We start from the raw sequence: 21,902 nt of genomic DNA on the forward strand, positions 1-21,902 counted from the left end.
CGCCTCCCTCACGGCTGCGGCCGCTGGGCTGTCGCTCCTCCCGCTTCCCTCACGGCACCGGGGCTGCCCCTCAGGCGGCCCCTCATGGCCCCGGGCACGGTGATCCCCCTCAGGCGGCCCCTCTTGGCCCCGGGCACGGCGATCGCCCTCGGGCATCCCCTCGGGGCGATCCCGCCCCGCCGCCCCCTCAGAGACACGCATGTGTGCCCTCCTAGACAATTCCCTGGAACCGGGGACCCCCTGCCCCTCCATAGCCTCCCTTCTCCTCAGAGACGGCCGTGTGTCCGCCCTCAGACATTTCCCTGGAAACGGGCACCCCCTGAACCTCCGGAGCCCCCCTCGTCCCCTCAGGCCTTCCCCTCTTGCCCTCAGGACAAAGGAGTCCCGGTACCAGCCCACAGGTCACCATCACGATCAGATAAAATAAAAGAGGAAGGTCTTAACCAGCGTTTCTGCTCCTGTCACGCAACCCTTTTTTTAGAGAAACTCGTCAAAATGGATTCTGATATTTCTAATACGTGATTTGTGAGCAATTATAACTGGGCTGGGTGCGGGTGAGCAGTCAGCTTAAGAAAGGCCACACCTCAGAGGTGACGCTATGGGCAGCTGCAAACTGCTGAGGTAAAAAAAGTCCAGTTGTTCTAAGAAAACCTTGCCAGGTAGATTTAATCACATCCCAGTGCTTTTTATGGCAGAAATTACAATCCCAGGGTGTAATTTCACACAATAATCTGCCTCTGTTTAGGTCAATAAGAAGCCGGATTTTGAAGAGAACACAGGACAGGCTATACAACCCTCTGAGATTCCCTCCTGCCCCAAGGGGATTCAGCAACCCCAAAAACCTCACACTGCTGCAGGTAGGCCAGAGGAAAACCTTATGACTCTCAGATTTATCAGGCAAATTCTCTACATCAAAACAACCTACAGTCCCACAAAACAGTAAGGTTCCATATGGCACATCAGGGGTTTCAGCTACAATGCCTTACGTGGCCCCACTGACAGTCATCTGCTTCTCTCACGTTTTTAAATGCTGAAACTGCTTTTTTTTTTACTTTCTGGCTCTGTCCTTCAGACCAAGTCAGAATGCCAGGTCAGTGCATTTCTAAGTAAATTAAAATTGCACTACTGTTTTGAGGACACCTTTAAAATCCAGTGTTTCACCAGGCAGCAAAGGTGTAATTAAAAACCATTTCGCGATGCTTGCAATTTTCCTTTCGTCTGTATTAGCAAAAGCATGAAACGGGTCTTAGGGCACTTTTTCACAGACGCTGTCAGACTAAATCAACCACGTTACTCAAACAAAAACACACCACTGATCTTTCTGGCACATTCACGTTGGGACACGAATAACCGGCATTCCCTGCTCCCACCCATGCGCTCCCTTCTCCTACCCACAGAATGTTAAAATTAAAAAAATGTTTGTTTACCGCAGCAGGAAACACTTGGCCGGGAGAAACGGTTACGTAACCGAGCAGGTTTTATGTCTCACGTTAACATCGGTCCGTTTGGGGTGGCTGAGGGTCACATGAAGGGCTCCCTTCAGACAACCCGAGGGGCTGGGAGCACTCAGGCTTACGCAAGAGCCGAACCGCTCCGGGAAAGGCACGGCCAGCGCTCCCCTGGCCCCACGTCTGTCATTTCGGTTTATCCGTTATGCTGCGCAGCTTTAAAGAATTCCTCTGAAAGGGCCCTCCAGCTGAAAAAGCGCTTCGGTCCCGGGCTGAAGTTTCCGGCTTTCCGGCGCGGCTCGGTTCGACGCGGAACGTTCCGGCTGAAAGAGGCTCAGAAATTAGGATCGCAAGACTTGATGGGATGGGATGGGGGGGAAAAAAAAGGAAACAACATTTTGTTTTGAAATGCAAATAATACAGTCTATAAATAAATATGAATAATTTTGGAAAATACCACAACAGAACGTAAGGTCAGTTTTTCTCAATGACAAATTACACAGAGGGATAAGGAGTGTTTCCCAATATAAGATAAGCACCTGTTTTAGTATCACCTCGGAAGATTTTCATTTTCTCTCTGATCAGGCTAGAGAATAGCTGATATTAATTATTAATTATTGATTATTCTCAAAAACAACCTGTTTAACATGATTGAAGAAATATCAAAAAAGGCACCTCCCAAGGCAGATAAATTGAACCTCTCGGTCCACAGCAGTATGGAGTCATCTCCTGAGATGTTCTATTTTTACAGAGGCAGATTCCCTCTCCTAAGTAGACTTCATTCAGCACCAGTTCTGTCGAGTGACTAAATGCAAATTCTCTTGTCCTAGGATGACTTTTCTTTTCCTATCATAGGTGCAGAGGCTTTGATTCCTCATGTAACTAAGGAAGCTCTGAGATTCCTGGGCAACTTCAGTGCCAATGGATGCCCAACAACACGATGCTCTCTACCTTGCACAAACCTGACCAGCTGCCAGACGAGCATCAGTGAGTATTTTTTCCTGTACTTGGGAAGCAAATAAACCAAAGGTAAAATGGGTGGAAGATGTGCATCCCTTCAAGAGACTCTTCCTTGCACCCTGCTTGGGTCACAAGAGAGGAATGCACATAACGTTCCCTTGGTCCCTGAGATTCAGGGATCTGCTTATTCAATTAAACTGAAAGCACAACAGCCAATCTAGATACAGATAAGTGCTCAAGATGCATTCCTATAGTTACCTTAATTTTTTTTTTCTCCTATAATGTTTGCTTGCTTATTTAAAGAAGGTTTTGAAGAGAAACCTGACAAGTAGGCTACGAAAAATTGGAATGTGAACCACTTGAGCACCAAGGTCAACATTCCTTTGAAAATGTGCATAATGCGTGATTTACCTTGAAAATTCAGAAGGGTTGAGAGTGCTGTTGTCAAGAGGCTGTGCTGTTATCAGGGTTATAGTCTGTCACGTGAAAGTTTGTTACAAGAAATAGTTTACAAAAGCAGAAGCCAGCAACAAGGAGGTGACATGAAGTAGCCTGTTCACATTTTCAAAAGGGCGATAAGAAACATTCAAGGCTTCTGATGAAAGAATGTGCTGGCAGCACAGCAAGATGAAAGACTTGTGCTGAAAAACCCAAGATTGTATTTTGAGTTTGATAGCTCGCAATGGCTTGAGATTGCAACTCCTACTTGCTGATCCTAAGGCTAAAACTGCAGGATGTCAGAAAAAAAGAGGAATATCTTGGCTGTCACAGCTCTCACCATCTTCCTGACACTGGGCTTCACGTGCCAGGCTGGCACAGCCTCCACCTTTAACAACTGCTCTGATGCCTGCCTAAATATCTTGGATTTGAGCCTGTGGAGCCTCCCTGTGTTCCTCCACTGTTGGGGTCTGGGTTTTTGGCTTGGATTTTCTCTTCCTGCTCATTTGGCTTCATGCTAATTTATTTTTTTTCGACCCACCTTCACCACGTGTGCACGTACAAGAAGCTGGTGCCACCTCTTTCCCCCTTATCAGGATGCAGCAACAACAGCAGGACTGTTTTCCCAGATCACCTGGAGGGGGAATGTTTCTTGCCAACAGGTTCAGCCAGTGCTGGCCTCTAAGACTGTCAATCAGGGAAGGGAGTGAAGGGGAGAAAATCAGCTCTCTTAGACAATAAGTCTCCAGGGAAGGGGTGTAAAAGCCTTGTCATGATGAAGCCTGACTTAAAACTTTATATTGCAAGTAGGCTGTGGTTTGGGTTTTTTCCTCCTTTACAAATGGTTTGATTAAAAAAAAAATAAAATTAAAGTGCTATTGATGACAGAAACTCTAAATGGGGATGCTGGTGGGTGAGAGGCTGGACATGCCCTGGCCATGTGCACTGGCAGCCTGGAAAACCAACCATGTCCTTGGCTCATCCCACACCGTGGGCAGCAGGGGAAGGGGGGATTCTGCCCCTCTGCTGTGCCCTGGTGAGACCTCACCTGGAATGCTGCATCCAGCTCTGGGGCACCAACACAGGAAGGACATGGAGCTGTTGGAGCGAGTCCAGAGAAGGCACCAAGATGATCAGAGGGCTGGAGCAGCTCTGCTGTGAGGAAAGGCTGATAGAGTTGGGATTGTTCAGCCTGGAGAAGAGAAAGCTTTGGGGTGACCCAACTGTGGCCTTCCAGGACCTGAAGGAGCTACAAGAAAGATGGAGAGAGACTATTTACAAGGGCCTGGAGTGACAGGACAAGGGAGAACGGCTTCACATTGACAGTAGCATTAGATGGGATACTGGGAAGGAATCCTTCCCTGTGAGGGCGGTGAGGCCCTGGCACAGGCTGTCCAGAGAAGCTGTGGCTGCCCCATCCTTGGCAGTGCCCAAGCCCATGCTGGACGAGGATGCTGCCACCCTGTTGCACCCCAAGGCGTCCCCGCCGCGGGTGACCTGGAAGCGCTCCCCGCGCGGTTCCCGTGCGGCGCCTGCCGGGAAGGGAGGTCGCGGAGGCGGAGCCGCGATTCCCCGGCATGGCCGTGGCCGCCGCCGTCGCTGTCGTCCGCCGCGGTCTGTCCGCGCTGCTGCTGGGCCGGCTCCCGGCGCTGCCGCTGCCGCCCGCCCGCCCGGGGCCGCTCCGCGCCGCCCTCCGCACCTACAGCCAGGTACGGCCCGCGGGAGTGGCGGCCACCTGCCCCCTGCGGGAACCCGCGTCCTTCCGCCGCTTAACTCGGGGGGGGGGTGTTTTTTTTTCTCGTGTCTCGGCGCCAGGTCACCGATGCTCCGTCCCAGGAGGGTCGCCTCTCCGAGCAGGAGCCCGGCTCGCCCAAGGCAGAGAGTGACGGTGTCTACCTCGTCAGGGCACAAGGATTCCCCTTCTCGTGCACCGAGGAAGATGTGCTTACCTTCTTTGATAGTATGGGCGTTCATTTCCCTGGCTGACTGTCCTCTCTGCTGCCTTTGAAACCGTAGCTCGTGATTACCTAGCAGAAAGAAAATTTAGAGATCGTTAGCCAGAGAAAGATGAGGTTTTATTACTGCTGCAAAAATATCCACAATTGGCACATATAAAGCAAGTATTCAATTTCCAACCTGCTGAACAACGACTAGAAGCTCACCCTTATGGCATTTTATGTTTAATTGTACAAGTCTTCGCCTTCCCACAGTGAAGGGAATCCAATTCAAAGTGATGCCTTTACAGATCATTAGGGCTGGCTTTATTCCCTCAGCTCCTCTCTTTAAGAAACTGGAGGGGGTTTTTTTTTCTGATTGGTTTAAACTTCAGTGTTGCTTTCTACTTCATAGGTTTTTCCATACCTCTTCAGGGCTGATCCCTCCGTACTGTCATACACGGCCACATCCTTCCAGAGGCCAGATCCAAATTTTTGAATTACTTACTAACCTGCCAGACTAAATTAAGTCAGTTTGAAGTCAGATTCAAGGTTAGGAATAGGTGTGTTCCACTCTTTGTTTTGCAGTGCTGGGATGGGATCAGCTCTGTAGTCAGGATAAAGAGACCCCCGTGTCTGATGTAGTTCTGTACGTTCCTCTGTGGTCTGTTCCTTGATTTCCAGGCTGTAGAATTCGGAACGGTGAGAACGGGGTGCACTTCCTCTTAAACAGGGATGGGAGGCGCAGGGGGGATGCCTTGATCGAGCTGGAGTCCAAAGCAGACGTCCAGAGAGCCCTGGAAAAGCACCTGAGGTACATGGGCCCACGCTACGTGAAAGGTGGGTTTGGAACAGCACAAGTTACCTTGGAACAAAACTTCAAAGTGAATAAGAGCAGCTTCGTTAGCAATAAGCAAGTGGGCTGGCGTGGAGAGGTGCAGGGTTTGGAACTGAGCAGCAGACCAGCCAGCAAGGCATCGTTCATCCAGATTTTCCAAGGCTGGGCAAGGAAAGCAAAGGGGCAGGACCATAGAGCGTGGGGTGGGGGAAGAAACGGGATGGAGCTTTGCAGAGGAGGAAAGCTGCCATAGGGGAATGCCCACAGAGTGCTGCCACGAGGGAGAATGTTCCCTGCCCATGTTCCTTGCAGTGTTTGAAGTCCACGACAGCGATGTGGAGGGCTTGATGCAGAGCCTGCGGGATGAGTCCCAAGCCATGAACGATGGAGTGGTGCTGCTCCGAGGCCTTCCCTTCAGCTCCACCGAGGAGGACATTGCGGATTTCTTCGCAGGTAACTCAGCCCGCTCTGTGCTCTTCGTTGGCCAGGCATTTACTGCCTCAAGTTGATGCTTTGTTGTTCCCCAGAGGGATAAAAGCAAAGCAGGTGCAGCCTTAAGAATCTTAAACACCACGAGGAGTTGGTGTTCCCCTGGAAGTCACTCCGGGCTGCAGAGTTGCCCTGAACCTCTGACTTTGTGCAGGTCTAACCCAGGATCAGTTCTTGGGGCCAGGGGAAGAAAAGGAGGGGGAACCAGATACTGTGATCTGGCATTGGGTTGCTACCAGTTGGACATTTGGCAAAGCTGAGAAGGAGGAAGGCCTCTATGGTAGTTACAGCCCAGGTGAATGCAGTGTGGGTGTTCACAGCTGCATGATCAGGATAGGTGGATTGTGTATGCCACTTGAGACCTTGTCCCATACTCACTGCTAGAGCAGTCCAGGTGGTTCCTGGCTCCCCAAGATGATGATACACAGCACAAAAATTGAAACTCACTGAATTTGACCTGAGCTTTAAAGAGAGGGGGGAAAAGCTACCATAATAATAAGAGAAAATTTCAAGAATATCTGTGCTCTGGACCTCTTTATTCCCTAGAACTTGGATATACTTATTTCCACAGTTATTTGAAGCCTCAAGTTCATTTAATTTTTTTAATTAAGCCTTCTGTGAAAACTAACTTGAAGCAAATAAATCAGAGTATAAAGAAGATACTTAGGTCAGCATGAGCAGTTGTTTCAGAACTACTTAACTGATTAAGCAATCAAAACCCAGAAGAATAAGAAAAAAAGAAGTCTTTCTGAGCTATAGCACAAGTTCCTGCCAAGGTCAATGCCTCTTTCTCTCCTCCCCTCTCTCTAGGTTTGAAAATAGCAGACATAGCCTTCATTTATCGGGGAGACAGAAGAACAGGAGAAGCTTTTGTGCAGTTTGCAACTCCTGAAATGGCAGCTAAAGCCCTGTTACGGCACAAAGAGTATATGGGAAATAGGTGGGTACTTCCCTGGGGTCCCAGGGGGTAGAAGAACATGTTATGGAGCACCTTATTCCCTTCCTGCTGGGTGGAACAGCTCTTCTCACACTCACAGTGTCATTAAGGAAAGCAGAGGCACCTGCAGCCCTCGTAGCCTGGGGGAACATGGGGCCTCTCAGAGAAGAGTCTCAGGTGTTTTTAGGTGTTCCTGAAGACGTTCTCATCCCAGCAAAAAGGGCTGACAGCATTTAGAGAGGGGAACACTGGATAGACACAGGCTGCCCAGCCCCAAGTGCACAGGAATCCTCTGCCTCCTTCAGACATGTGACCCTCCAAATTCCCACCAGGTTCCTCCACGCTTTAGGCAGTTTTGTCAGCCAGCCCCCTTCCCTTCATCCCAGTACCAGACAGAGAACAGGTTTCTTGGCTTGAGTCCCTTCCCAACACCACACCATCTCCCACCTCTTTGGTTACCATATCCCCATGGGCTGCCCTCCTTCCTTGGGAAGTTAACCATTTTACTCCAGAGCACTGAGCCCTGTGCCACACACTTAACTCACCAGAGCCTCTGTCCTCTCAAGCAGGAGCACAGACCATTTTTTTCCAGGCATAAAGGTGTCATTTGGGTTGAAAAGGCCTTTAAGATCGTTGTGTCCAAACATTAACCACAACACTGCCCAGCCCTAAACCCTGTCCCTAAGCACCACACCTGAGCACAGGTTTTAAAAACCTCCAGAACTGTGCTCAGGAAAGAAAACCCAAACAATCAAAAGTGCTTTCCCTCTGCTGAGTTTTCTGACTTCAGTAATCTATAAAACCCTTTTTCTGCACCCCACATAAGATTTCTCCATACCTCTTCTCCTGCACACCCCTGCCTTCCTGCTTTTTATACCCTGCTTCCTTTTCCCAGAATGCATTGTGTTTGTCCCCTCCCTCTCAAAAGTAGACAGCTGCTCTGTAGGCAGAAATTAATTAATTGAATTAATTAACAGACTTCCCTCCTCTCCAGTAGAGATTAATTCTGAGTCTGGTGTTAGTTTTTCCTCTGTCGTGGTGGAATGAGAGCTGACCTGACTCACCCACCTGAGCTCACACACCTGCATTTCCATGTGATTAGCCAGGAAATGGAGGGGTTTCCAAAACTGCTTGCGGTTGCTCCTGTTCATTCTTCCTGGTTTTATCCAGAACTGGCCTCCAGCGGTGCCCAGTACAGAGTGTGGGTCTGAGGGGCAGCTGAGCTGTCGGCTCTGCCAGCCTGTACACAGGGTTACTTCCCCAGCTCTGGCTTTGGGAAGGGAGGAAAGCCCTCTCCCTTTGCTGTGCATATTCCCTTCATCACCACGCTGTTCCTTCAGTGCTGTGGAAGTTGCCTGATATAACACTGCTGGTGCAATCCCATCAATTCCGTAGCCCTATGGAAAACCTCAGGGCTCCACTGAAGTATTTCCTGTGACCTTGTGCATCTTCTGGGTCTGCTCGTTCCGTGAGCTGTTTTGGGGCTGGGTGTTGTTTTTAATTCGGGGTTTGTAGAAACAATTCAGTTTGCAGAAGTGCAGCGAGGGGAAAACAGTTAAATGAATGAATCATTCAGCACAAAATGTTCTCATGCCAGGGCTCTCACCCCAAGTAGCTGAGCAGAGCTGAGGCAGGAAGCATCCTGAAGGTGCTTTACCCAGACCCTGGGAGCCAGGTGTGCCATGTGCTCTTCCCCTTTGCATTCCAGGTATATAGAAGTGTACGTAAGCAGAAAGCACCAGATGCAAAGGCACATGTCCTACGACAAGCAGTTGATGACCTACTCCAAAATGAGAAGAGAATATGAATCCCTCCCTGAAGAAGGGGGATGGAGGGGCATGAGAAGCTCCAATGCCCATGAAGAAAACAGTGAGTCCCTCCCTGTTGTGGGTGTTCTTCAAGGCCCCTTCATTTCACCCCACAGCTTTTATGGCAGGGTAACTGCAAGCACTAATGATGGTTTTTCCTTCCGTTCCACAGGACTGTACAGGGGAGAAACGGAAAACTCCAGGAGCGTTTTAGAGCCTGGGAACACCTCATCACCAGCACGGCACTGTGTCTGCATGAAGGGTTTCCCTACCCAAGCTACTGCCCAAGACATAATAAATGTGAGTTACAGCGAAGCTACGGATGGGAGGTGGCTGTCATTCCCAGTGCAAACCCTCCCTTAATGGTTACAGCTGGAGCAACTGCAGGTTGTTGATTTATCTGTGTGTCTTAGTTCTCAGAGCTGTGTGGCTTCGGGTGGAACGTGGGGTACAGGTGCCTGGGGCAGCCGAGGCCTCTGGGGCACAACAGGGATCCTCTCCCTTCCGTGGATAAGAAGGGATTAAGGCTTGCTGGGATGTGTTAACCCCCATCCCTTGGATTACTGTTTCTTTCTCACCAGATTTTCTCTTTTCAGTTTTTTGCTCCGCTGAGGCCCACGAGGATCCTGGTGGAATACAACTCCCAGGGAGACGCCACAGGAGAAGTGGAGGTGCACTTCGAGAGCCACGAGGACGCCGTGGCGGCGATGGCGAAGGAGGGGTCACAGATGGGTGAGTCAGGAAAAGGGGGTGGGTCCTACAACGGCAGGACTGAAGCCTCAGGCAGTTTGGCACATCTTGTCCAGCTGCTGTTACACTCTGTGCAGAGGGATCACCTTAAATGCAGATGTCCAAGTTAACAGTGTGCCGTGGGCTTTGTAGAGAAAAGCTAAAAAAAAGAGAGAAAATGTAACACACGCAAGTGCCTCCCACGTGTTTTCCAGAGTGCAGTACTGTTGAATTATTCCTGAATGAGCATCCAAAGGCAAAGGAAAACTGCTAATGACAGGGGCACAGGCTCAGATTTGGTAAGTGCATCTGTCTCTGTCCTTCCTGGTCTGTTTTTAGCAACGTGTGCCTCAGGTTTACGATCTCTGGTACTGGGATTTCAGCTAGCCCAAAGAGTAAAGTGTGGGGTGACTGAAGGGAAACACCTCCCCCCAACCTGACACCAGGTGTCCAGCCTGGACCCCCCACCCCACCCGCATGGTTCCACATGTGCCAGTCCCACGGTGCAGGAGCAGCCTTTAAAGCTCTGATGGGGTTGTATTCCCTGGCAAGGAAGAGGAAATGTGGCCAAACATTTTCCACGGATGTGTCTTAACAGTCATGGGCCTTTGGGATGGGGCAGGGTTTCATGTGACCTTGATGGAAGATGCTGGACAATGTTTTCCACTAATTCCTTTCTGAAAGTGGGAGGTGGTGGCCACTGCTCCCCAAGGCAGGGAGGGCAGCTCTCCCTCTCAGTCCCAGGTTTGTAATCCAGGCCAGGGATATGCCCTTGGGGCAAGTTCAGGATGTGCACCCACCTCCCACCTGCATCCTGGGCAGCCTCCCTGGCCCCTCCCTCCTGTTGGCCCCTGCCCTGAGGGAATTTACCATCTGCCACCCTCTGTGCATGTGCTGCAGCCCCCCCAGACATGTCCCACCTGGAGTCTGTGGTACTTTACTGCTGCCAACCTGTACTATTCTAATAGAACAGAATTTCAACTGGGAATAAAGTGCAGTGGGGCAGGGGGAAGAAAGGAAAGCACTAAGCTGCAGCAAGAGAATGATTATTTTTCCTCTTCCTTTTATCAGGCCGGGTGAACACGTTCCTTGTATGAGGGTGAAGATCGGGTACAAGTGTCAGCGCTCAGCAAGGAGGACAAACTGTAAGATCTACTTTAGCCTTGTGTAAGAGGAGCATGTAATAAATGTGCTGGACTGTGGGGAGTGTTACAAAAGCAGCTGCAGCTGCACTGCAGGAATGGTCAATGGGTGGAGCAGTCCTGGGCTCCAGGTGCAGAAGGGTGCATTAATAAACACCAGGATTGACAACTGACAGCAGCTGAGTGATCTGAGTCCTCACACAGGTGCACAGTGTAGCTCTGAATCCTTTCAGACCTGCAGCCCAAGTGGAATGGGATGGAAGGACCACTCGGGACACGAGAAATAGATGATCAAGTTTTCTTTATTGTGTGGAACAAAATTAACATCAGAAAACCTGCCCCCCCCCCTTCCCAACCCCAGTGTCCAGGTGTCAGCCCACACTGGCATCACTCACAGTACCTGAGCACAGAGGGAGCTGGCAGCCACCAGTGCTGTGCTCTGAAGGGGTCTCAGCCACCTCCCTGCTCCATAGAATTCTCCATGTCCAGTTTAATGCTCCCTCTAATAGGGAAATAGCCTGGGTCTCACTTTCTCCTTGGAGGATAAGTCACACTGGGCTTGGATGCAAGAATTTTACTGGTTTGGACCTATACAGTGTGTACAGAAAACTACTGACACTAAATTCAGTGTTTTCTCCATCCCTCTCCAGTGTGTCATCCCTTCAGAGAATTCAGGAATTCACTTGAATTCCAGGCTCCTTCTATCTCAGCACTGTTTTACAACTCCTGTCCTACTGTAAGGGATAGCAGCAAGGAAAGGGGTTGGGAAACTGCCACAGGTGGGGAAAAGAGCAAAAAAGAGTGTAAGTTTGGTGGCTGAACACACCAAGGCCTAGAGGGAACTAGGAGAAATAATTCCTGGTACAAACCAGCACCAACCACATCAGTAACCTCAGCTCTGAGAAGCTTTTCCTGCAGTTCCAGCCACTCTAAAGACTACTATTTACTAGGGTTAATTCCCCTCCAAGGAATTAACCACTAAGCCCTAATAACATCTGTACAAACCCCAATGCATTTGTCACATCAATGCATCCATTTGCTAAGCACTGTGGAACATTCTGTGGTCTGGGACTGCAGGAGCTGCCAGTAGGAAAAGGAGTGAACACTCCTGTGACATGGGGAAGCCACCACCGCTCTTTGGAGTAACAAAATTCCTTGAGGGAACAGCAACAAAGAATGAACCATGAAACCTCTCTGAACTGTGTTTGCAATTACAACTGGTAGAAGGTGAAAAGTGTTCCCATTTTATTTTGATACAACAAAAAGTGAAATGCCAGGTTTATGGCCACAATGTTTCCATGTGCGCAAGGGAGAAAGGTGGATCCAAGTGGCCCTAAACCGGAGTGTGATGGGAATTTGGCCCAGCCCCTAAAGCACAGAGGGGGAACAGAACATTCACAGCTTGGTTTGGGGTTTCCCTGTGCAGAGCAAGCCCTTGGCCAGAGCCCTGAGCCAAGGAAATGCAGGTAGATCATGTTCACTAGTGCCTCACCTGGCCTGCTCACACTGTGTACCGAGGTCCCAGGGATGAGCCAGACTGTCCAAGACAACTGGGAAAGGAAATGGGATTTCAAGTGCAGCCAGACATGAGGAATACCAGTGCTCCAGCTGGTTTTCAGGGAGCCTTTGCTCAGCAGCAGCACATGCCCAACACCACATGTGTGAGGGCAAGAACATTCCCAACTTACACATGCAAACACAGCTCTGGTTTGGGCAGGGGCTCCCTGAGCCCTGAGACTGCTCCAGCACACACTGGGGCTGCTCCATGTGACATTCCCAATGCAGTTCTCTGCAACACAATTGGATTTTGGTACAGGGAAGGCTCAGACTGTTGTTTTAGTCACAAGAGACTCTAAACACCAAGAAGCTGCTTCCCTCCAACCTCCAAAGCACACGAGCAAGTGTCCTCACGTTCCCCATGAACAACTCCAGAAACACCATCAGCTACAACCAACCATTGCCACCCCTCTGCCACCCATTCCCTACAAGGGGCTGCTGGAATACTGCTGGATGAGCTGCTGGTGGCAGGGATTGCAGACACGCTCGGGGTTGATGCTGGATGGGAGGGGCAGCTCGTGTGCTGAACAGGCTTCACAGAAGGTGCCCCCACAGTTCTTGCAGATGTTCTGGAATGCAGGAAAAGCACAGAAATAAAGGAGAGGTTCAGGACTTGGCAGATCAACTGAGGGAAAAACAAACTGTGAGCTAAAAGGGAAGAAGCTGCTCAGGGGCAGGAAAAACAAACCACTGAACAGGGCAGAGGGGAACCCTGGAGCCACCAGTATTTAACAAGGTTATATCAAGGGCAGAGGGGCCCACAAGGGCTCATTTCTTTGTCCAAGTCACCAGTAGGAATCTGTGATTCCAAAACAAAAACCAGAGGGAAGGCAGTCACCAGGTGTGGGCCATGCCAATACTAAGTTACCTTTCTTTGGTTCCTGCTGCTCTCCTCCTGGCAGAGCTGGCACATCTCTGCCTGTCCAGGGCCCAACAGCTGCTCCTAAACACCAAGGCAAAACCAACACACTCTGTGAGAGCTCTGCAGCAACAAGGGGGGAACTAAGCATCTTTTGCACTGTAAACAAGAGCTGACAGGCAGGAATTCCCAGTGAACAGGACAACACAAGTGTTGTAACATCCCAGTGACAGTCTGGGGTCTGGCTGTGCTTTGCCAGGCACCCAGGGGGAATTAGGAATGGATTTCAGTTCATTGGATATACAGGAACAAAACCAAGAAGGGGTATTGCTCACCTGTTCTTCCTGCTTGCTGCTTGGTGACCTACAAGGGAACAACAGTGTCACTTGGAACAGGGCTTCCATCACCACAGCTTTTAAATAAAGTAACTGGGCTACCAGGGAACGGCCTTACCCGGTTTTTAAAACCTTCCCCCCATATGGATTTTTGAGTAGCACTCCTACCTAAATGGGAAGAACAGGCAAAAACCCTGCAGAACACCTTCAGGAGAGCCAAGGAGAGGGAGCATGAACATGGAAAAGACTGTTTAGGTGGCACCAACACAGATTGAAACTGGCTTTAAACTTGGGCCTGCAGATTTGATGCCTACACATGCTGTGAACAGGCAGCTAAAGCACCATGAGGCCTTGCAGGTAAATTATCAGCCTGACCCTCACCTGCTAAAACATTCCAGGTGAAACAGGGCTAGAAAGCATCTTGGGAATGGATGGTTTTCAGTATCTGGCAAAGCAGACTGGAACTGAGCTTATGCTATTTTTAAGATGCTGCTTTCCTGATTAGCTTCCCATCGGGACTCATTGTGCTGCACCAGAGCCCTGACATTCAGAGCACTTCCCAAGGGCTGTTCCATCCTGAAGCCAAGGCCTCAGCAAAGAGCTGTGCCCAGGGGCTTTGAAAACATCTTTGAATATTTAAAACCAAATACTAAAGAAACCCTACAATGAGAATCCTCTTCTCTAATATTCAGCTTGGACACAAGCAATCTGAGCCACATTTTTACACAGCCGCCATCTTAAAAATCTTATTTAAGTTTTTTCTCCAACAGCTTCTCTTTATTAGCTCTAAACACCACTGATCCTCCAACCCTTCTCCTTTCCCTCACCAAAAATACTTTGGACATGAGTCCCCAAGGTCTTGCACTTGGCTTACCAAAGTTTCTTGACTCAGAAAAATTCGTAAGCAGCAGATTTCAATAGAAACCAATTCAAAGGTAAATTAGAGACAGATGGAGCCTTTCCCATCTGGAAGTGCTGATGGCAAGCAACAGAACCTCCTCCTTCCCTTTGAGAGCTATGGAAAAGCAGCAGAGGCCTCAACAAAGACTGGAAATATTTCTCAGACAGGGAAGCTGGACTATTGCAAACTCCCCATCAGCACAGTACTCTGAGAAAGGGAACCAGGACTTTGGAAAGGAGGCAGAAATGAGGTTTGTTTCCTTCCCTACCTGTGTGGCAGGACACTGTTCTCCTCTCTCAGTGCCTGTTTCAGTTTAGCATTTTCTTCCTGGATTTTGACCTTCCCATCCTGCCAAAAGGAAACATTCAGCCATCAGGCACACTAGAGGAAGACTCCAGTTTCACTCCTGCCACGTGCAAGGGGAGACTTGGCATTGCTATGTTGGGATACTGGTCTGCTCCTCCTTGGCACAGAGGAGTATTTGGGCACCAATTTCCCCTGGGAGCAGTTCTCTGTGCTTTCTTTTTGCTGTGAACAAAGAGTGGATTGCACATTTTAGAGATGGGCTCTTCAACTTCACTGGAATTATGTGTAATATTGGTGAAAAAAGACAGAATTGCATCACTGAAGCATCCCAGGGAACCCAGTGAAGGCAGCTCAAGTGTGGCAGTACATGACATCTGTTACTGCATAGTTCACATCATTACAACCGTAACTGCCTCCTCAGTGTGTGTAAAAACCCTTACAAAGCTCCTTGCACATGAACACCACCTATTAATTGCCTGAGAAGGCTCAGGAAAAGCAAACGAGCTAAGTGAAACTGCACCTCAAACCTGAGCCAAGAGCCCAAGTCTCATTACCTGTCTTAGCCAGTTCTTTGGCCCTTTTTTGTTTTCTTGGCCACACTGCTGACTGTGGGACCATCTGTCTCTTTCCCGCCTCAGTTCCAGTTCTAGGTGGTTCCTGGAATATTGAGGTGGAATTGTGATTAAAGGATGGTTTGGGGACAGTTGGCACTGAGAGCTGATGAACTGTTTAACCCTCTCTTCACACCCCCGACTCAAGAGCTGAAAACTGCCTCTTGGAATCCCAAGCTGTCTCGCACTGTGTTAAACCATAACACGTCAGGATGGAAAATCTCCAAGTCCTTCATCTAATCCTGGCACAATCTGGCATCCAGCTGATGCAAAACTAGACCCATTTGCCTGTGTCCTCCTAAACTCACCCATAGACACTCAGGACCAAAGCCACTTGCTGGTTGTCTGAGCAGCCTCTGCAGCTTTGTGAAAAAGGAAACAGAGCTGGGCCAGGAGGGGGAGAAGGGACAACCCCCCTCCCTGTATCCAGCAATGCCCCCACAGAATTCACCCCAGTGACCTTGCAACAAGCTGCAAATGCGTCATGGCTGCAGGAGGAGATGCTCTTCTATTTTAAGGAAAGAGGATTTGTCTGTGTCCCTGACACTGCTCGAGTGATGACACTGCAGGGGAAAATGGGATGGCTCTTGACAAGGTCTCTCCGTTTGGCTTCCAGCAAAAACAAGAGCAGCTTCACCAGGGAAAAAGTACAAATCACAGCAGCGTGTGTCAGACTGACAACCAGGATCACTTCCCTTGCTCCACACCCTTCAGTGGCTGCTCTAGGCAGAGGTTTCACTCTTCCATCCCTGCCCATGATAAGTGTTAGATCCCAAATTAGCACAGAATCACAGGAAGGAGGTTTGCGTAGGAAGGGACCTTACACATCTCATTCCACCCCGTGCCATGGGCAGGGACACCTTCCACTAGACCAGGTTGTTCCAAGCCGTGCCCAACCTGGCCTTGAACTCTTCCAGGGATGGGGCATCCACAACTATTCCAGCAGCCTATGCCAGTGCCTAAATAATGAGCTTTTTCCAAGGATTTTCCTCCCGGGGGTTACTCCTGTTGGCATCGAGCCTGTCACCTGCCTCACTCCCACTCCATCCCCTGCTTCCCTGTGCCATCACCCTGCCTGCTCTCCACTAGACACAGCAAGAACAGCCCAGGAAAGAGGTTGGAAAAGGATCTCTTCACCGCTGTCTGGAGAGCTCTTCCACTTCCAGCTGCAGGCTGTTGATTTTGTCCCCAAACTCCTGCTTGAAGAGCCGGTTGTCCTGCTGGGCCAGCTGCCGTTCCTTCTCTGCCTGTCGCAATCTGGATTTGAGCCACATGAACTTGTGATAAAAAACAAAAGCCATGGTGGGGAGGAAGACTGAGTTTAACCAACAAATAAAAAACCCAGTGAAAAGGTAAAGCCAAAAAAAAAAAAAAAAAGGAATGGTAAAAAGAATGGAAAGAAGAAAGACAGTTCAAAGCAAAGCAAAATGGGAGGTGAACCAGGCAGAAACTCTCATTTTCCATAGTTTTTATTTTATCACTACAGTTTACAGCCATTAGATGAGAAACAGAAAACATCACTTTTATCCAGATCCAAAGCAAACCTCAAGTACACAGAATTTAAAGTCCAATTGGATTTTAATGTACGTTACATTTCAGCTTTGCACAGGTAACTGGAACTTGCAACATAGGTTATAGCTACTCTATTGAGAATTAGTGCAGGTTCCTGGTCTCCCACGGATCGACACTCGGCTCAAGCGCCAGGCATCGGTACAGCAACACATTCCCACTCTGGGCCTGACATCAGAAACAGCCAGATCCTTAATTCTGTCTGGTTTCAGTGTTACTGACACCAACCCCACCAGCCCAAACCCCTGTTCCTACAGCAGAACTGTGGGAAGGGGCAGGGGGGGCTCCCTGTCCTAATGGGCTCTTTGGATACCTTGATCAAAGCTTCCACCTTTTCCTTAGCATTCTTTTTTCTCTCCAGGCAGTTAGGAGTTTGTAGTAGCAGGTTACTGAAGGGTGAGTTTATAGGTTCAAGCATGCAGCTCAGGCATGGCAGGGACATTTCCAACAGGGCTGTGCCAGTGCCTGTGCTGGGAGCCCATGGAATAAGCCACGTGGTGGCCCACGCTCACATCCAGGGGGACCAGGCTGAGCCCCACGGAGTTTTGACCACACCAGCGAGGACCAAGGTGTTCCCTCCCCACTTGTTTCAGTCACGTTTGCCATCCGCTGCCCCAAGAAGTGCCATCCCACAGGACAAAGGGAGAACTGGCATCAAAGAATTACTACAGGCGTCTCACCAGAGAAAAAACCCCTTATTCAACACCGAAAACCCCCAAATCTGATCTTCCAAATGAAAGAATATCTCTAGGAGTGCTTATAACCTAAAGCCCACGAGAGGCCAGCACGGGGACTTCTGTGATCAGAGTATATTAGTTTGTAATAGTCCAAGCTACAGTTACTTCAGGTTTTGCACCGGGGGGGTTAAACTGGCAATTATTTCTCTTATTGCGAGCTGATTCCAAGCTTTAGCTGTTCCTCCTTCAGCAAATTCCATTTGTATTGAGCAAGGCAAACTCAGAAGGAAATGAAACAAGTGTAAAAGGCCACTCTTCCCTTTCAACTACCAACTACTCGAACAAGGGAAGGGCAAGGACCAAATTACCATCTCCACTCCCCATCGCTGTACATTGGGTTCCCTTCCTCTTTATTTGTGTGGGTTTGTTTCTTTTAAAGAAAGGTCAAATTATTTTTCATAAAACACGTAACTTCTCTTTCTAAGAAGGGGAGACACCTCCCAAAACACCTCTCCTCAGCTTCCTTAGCTTGGGAAGGACTGCAGGGTGTGTCTGGAGGGATTCCTGGCAGAGGTAGAAGCAATGCGAAGAGAAGGAGGTTTCCACTGAACTTACCATTCTATTGTGTTACTCTAAGACACCTATAGCTACTAATTCTGGACACATGAAGTTTAAAGGAAGAAGGATAAAGTCCCCACCCTCCCACCACGTCCCTAAGGCAGAATCCAGGCAAGCTGGTTACGGGAGGGCCGGTCCTCGCCGTGACGGGCCATCGCGTCCTGCCTGCTCGTCTCGGACTCGGGGCTGAACCCACAGAACAGAATTGAACAGGAAACGGCTTGGGGCACACACACAACTACTGTCAACAACTTCCAGGGATGCATTTTCTCATCTACTTCACAAAAAAGGGCAACACAGAAAACGAGCTGACTCTCCCGAGCTGGCCAACGTGATCCCGGCTGAGCCGCGCACACGCCGAGGGCTCGTGCTGCTGTACGGGGGGTGCACCAGCAGGTGGGCAGAGCCATGGATCTCCCACTCCCGGTGCCTTCCTGGGGTGTTTATTGGCCAACTCATTTGGTACTTGAACATGGGTTAAATGGCAAAGTTTGGGACTTTTATACCCGACTCTAAATCTCGGCAGAAAAACTCACTGATTTTAAAAACTCAGCAAATTCCAAATCAACTTTAGGTGACAATTAACATTTTAACAGTTGCTTTTAGCAATTCTCAAGTTCTCCCCTCATGAATGAGTTCTGATGTCAGAGCTGTGAGGTGGCCAGACATAAAAAGGTCTAATGATGCTTCTGGATCAGTTTGTTTGCTGCACTATTTAAGGTTTTTGCCTGTTTCACCAAATCCTTTTCACTGTATAAATAAGTCAGAATGAGGAGGATGAGAAAATGGAAAAATAATAACAGTAAGAGAGAAAGAGCAAATCAATTAGCTGAGTTGGTACCATAACACATTTTCAAGCAGAGACTTTCTACAAACACAGTGACCTTGTTCATCAGGAGCCATTCCCAATATAAACCCTCAAATGAGAGCACTAATGCAGTGCAATGCCCTGCTCGTTAACCAGGTCCCAACCATGCTGTTGAGAGCTGTGCCAGGCTGCTCTCTCACATCCTCCCTTCACTTTCACAGGAGTACTTTTTCTAAGCTCACATTGCTCAGCATCATCAAGAGAATAGTTCAACTGGGGGGATTTTATCCCAAACCAGAGATCTGCAACACCCAAGCCCCTCCAAGCCTGGCCTCTGCTGCAGGCTTGGCTTTCCTGCTCCCGGTGCTCTCCTCAGGCAGCTCTGTCCAGCAGAGCACTCGGACTCTCCCCTGGCCCGTTCTGGGTCCGTGGGACACCCCCAATAAAGGACACAGCATTTGATCATGGTCCAAGTCTCCTGCTTTACCTTTGTTCCAGCTGTTTGATGGTGGCAGCCATCTGATTCGTTTTCTCTTCCAAGCGGCTGTTTAATTCACTCTTCTGTTTCACTCCCATGTCTGAACTCTGGGAAAAGGAGCAGTAAATGCCAAATAAGCCCCAGTAAATCATTCAGCACGTGAAACAACAGGGCAGAAGGCAAAGAGGCAGGAAAAGGTGCTCAAAATCAAATGGCCAGGTCAATATTGTAAGGGCAAATGTCTTGCCACATAGGTGCAGGCTTCATCTGGACCCCACAACAGGGCAATGCCATCATCCATGAAGCTTCCTGGATATGAATAATCCATAATGCAGTATCTGCTAATATCATTTAATATCTTAACATCATTCAACTGTTTTGCACCAAGCCATTGGCTCAAGGAGAGCAGAAGCAACTCTTTCCTGTTCAAGTTGATTTTAGGATTTATTCTGAGCATTGTGCTGCTCTTGGCAGATGGTGTCATCACACAGTAATTACAGCTGGTACCCTCCAATTCTTGATTGTACTGCAACAGAAGCTCTCACAGCTCCATTTTCACACCCCAAAACGACACAAGGTGCTTTCCCCAGTCTCATACACACATTTCTGGATCATTAATTTCTCTCCAGAAGAAATGTCCTTTTCCTTCAACCTCCACCACACTCCAATGTTCTTGCAGCAGGACACAAGTGTGCACAGCCTGTGACCCTTCCACACCCAGCATCCTTTCAATAGGCAGAAGGAGTAAAAGCACAAGAGCTCTCACTTTTATCTGGAGTCCCCTGCATTTCACTACTTCCCTACCTGCAGCTTGAAGGACAGTTCATGCTTTAGGGCCCTGAGATCATCCAGTTGCTGTCTGAGTGCCACCAGCGCATCCTGCTTCTCACAAACATCCTTCTCCAGCATCTTCATGGCCAGCTCCATCTCCTGCCGCATCCCAATCTGCGCCTCCAGCTCCTTCTCCACGTCCTGGAACACAGGGAGCAGTCAGCATTTCCAGGAGGTCCCCTCAGCACCCAGGGAGAAGCACCCTTCACCGAGGCTCCTGTACCCAGGAGTGTGCTGCATTGCCACAGCATCAGTCACACCTCGGACAAGGAATCCACACAGAGGCCAGTATGAAAGCCAGGTGAGCAGCATGGCTGGCAGGGAGTCAGGGAATTCTACATGGGACCATCTTGGTGGTGGAATGGACTAGGGAAAAGCTGGTAGATTTTATTTCCTAAAAACCTTCTGCTCTGGCACGTCTATCCCCACACACTGTATTGAACAGCTCTGAGTGGCAGGGCCTGTCTGTAGCCATTTGGGGTGACCCCTGAACCCCCCCAGTCCTCACCAGCCGCAGCTGAGTCTCCTCCTTCAGCTGTTTCCGAGCCTCAGTCAGTGCCTGCCCATCAGCAGTTCTGTCCTTGGTGACCTGAGTTAACAGACACAGTTCACTTGGCATCATGTACTGCTAACCCTCACTTTTCCTCAGTATTTGCTTCTCCCTACCACTTGGAAAAACAAATGTGCAACAATTCAGGCCAAACCAGCACAATTACGTCCCAGTTTTCCTGCCACCCCCTCCCTGCTGTCCCTGACACCTTGCCCAGGGAGCCATGAGCTCACCTTGGAAGCTCCTGGCTCCACACACGCTCACTGCTCCATGCCTACAGCCAGGTAGGATTCCCTGGGGACAAGGCCCATCTGTTCCCTCTGCACAGGACCCACCTGCAGCCACTCTAACCTCTTGTGGGGTTTGTGGGAGATACACCAGGAAATAAAGTGTGTTCCCAACACTGACTCCTTGGTTGAATTTGGGCTGGGCCTGCCCCAAGGCTCAGCAATCACACACACACATACACACACCCCAACCTTCCGACTGGACTCCAGGATGTAAGAACTTTCTTCCTTAACCCGTTCCATCTCTTCCTGCAGTGTAATGATCCTGTTGTTGGCAACTGCAAGCTGCGAACACAACACAACAACAGTAACCTATCAAAGACATATTTCACTTTTTTTTTTTTCCTCTCTAGGGCTCAGAGAAGGGTGATTTGGCTGCAAACAGGAGGAGCAGCACACACCACCCTGAGGGACAGGACACTTGGCTCACAGCAACTCCCAGGGAAGACACCACCACAGACTAACAGATTACTGTAAATGCACAGTCAAAGGCAAAAGTAACTTCAGAAGTAACAAAGTCCTCCTGACTTTGTAACTCACAACTTAAAGGCTCAGTGACATTCCAAGGGATCAGCCATGCTATTCCGTGACAAACCCCAACAGAAATCACCCCAATCCAAATGTGAGTCCTTGGTATAGCTCAGGACAAACATGCATTGCTGTGACATGTGACACAGTTCATTAAGTACACCCCGGCTGGCACAGCGTGTCCCTGTGTCACCAGAACCCTCACTCTGCACACACTGGGAGACTTCACTGAGCAACTAAATAATCCAACCCCAAAAAAATACC

At 49.3% G+C, this 21,902-nt stretch overlaps 2 protein-coding genes across 13 annotated transcripts in view; one reads left to right on the forward strand and one right to left on the reverse strand.

Annotated features, from left to right (window-relative positions):
* Positions 1-56: 56 nt before the first annotated feature.
* On the forward strand, positions 57-10,898 carry GRSF1 (G-rich RNA sequence binding factor 1). Of its 2 annotated transcripts, XM_027668180.1 has the most exons (11): positions 57-387; positions 746-857; positions 2,304-2,435; positions 5,465-5,620; positions 5,931-6,071; positions 6,918-7,047; positions 8,753-8,913; positions 9,025-9,152; positions 9,449-9,584; positions 9,797-9,880; positions 10,653-10,898. In XM_027668180.1, the coding sequence occupies exons 1-10, from the start codon at positions 85-87 to the stop codon at positions 9,853-9,855; spliced, it is 1,458 nt and encodes a 485-aa protein (XP_027523981.1). In that variant the 5' UTR covers positions 57-84; the 3' UTR covers positions 9,856-9,880; positions 10,653-10,898. The 2 variants fall into 2 exon arrangements, with proteins under 2 accessions (XP_027523981.1, XP_027523983.1); XM_027668182.1 differs by lacking the exons at positions 57-387; positions 746-857; positions 2,304-2,435 and adding exons at positions 4,424-4,555; positions 4,662-4,806.
* A 111-nt stretch (positions 10,899-11,009) lies between these two features.
* Positions 11,010-21,902, reverse strand: part of RUFY3 (RUN and FYVE domain containing 3) — a 36,647-nt gene continuing 25,754 nt past the window's right edge. For 5 of the 11 annotated variants that reach the window (XM_027668170.1, XM_027668169.1, XM_027668167.1 and 2 more), the window contains 10 exons: positions 21,303-21,395; positions 20,782-20,862; positions 20,247-20,414; positions 19,452-19,549; positions 16,430-16,549; positions 15,236-15,338; positions 14,644-14,723; positions 13,475-13,502; positions 13,149-13,223; positions 11,010-12,849 (listed from right to left, as the gene is read on the reverse strand). In XM_027668170.1, the coding sequence (XP_027523971.1) occupies positions 12,706-12,849; positions 13,149-13,223; positions 13,475-13,502; positions 14,644-14,723; positions 15,236-15,338; positions 16,430-16,549; positions 19,452-19,549; positions 20,247-20,414; positions 20,782-20,862; positions 21,303-21,395 (990 nt within the window). In that variant the 3' untranslated portion in view covers positions 11,010-12,705. Of the gene's footprint in view, positions 12,850-13,148; positions 13,224-13,474; positions 13,503-14,643; positions 14,724-15,235; positions 15,339-16,323; positions 16,570-16,743; positions 18,907-19,451; positions 19,550-20,246; positions 20,415-20,781; positions 20,863-21,302; positions 21,396-21,902 lie in introns of those variants that run through there. The other 6 variants (XM_027668173.1, XM_027668174.1, XM_027668175.1 and 3 more) reach the window with 4 other exon arrangements.

This window comes from Corapipo altera, unplaced genomic scaffold, assembly GCF_003945725.1.
Source record: "Corapipo altera isolate COAL_440 unplaced genomic scaffold, ASM394572v1 214, whole genome shotgun sequence".
Lineage (NCBI taxonomy): Eukaryota > Metazoa > Chordata > Aves > Passeriformes > Pipridae > Corapipo > Corapipo altera.

Coding starts and splice junctions, on each gene's coding strand:
- GRSF1 (XM_027668180.1), top strand. CDS start 85: ATGGCCCCGGGCACGGTGATCCCCCTCAGGCGGCCCCTCTTGGCCCCG. Junction 388..745: donor CTCAGGACAAAGGAGTCCCG/GTACCAGCCCAC, acceptor GCCTCTGTTTAG/GTCAATAAGAAGCCGGATTT. Junction 2,436..5,464: donor CAGCTGCCAGACGAGCATCA/GTGAGTATTTTT, acceptor CTTGATTTCCAG/GCTGTAGAATTCGGAACGGT.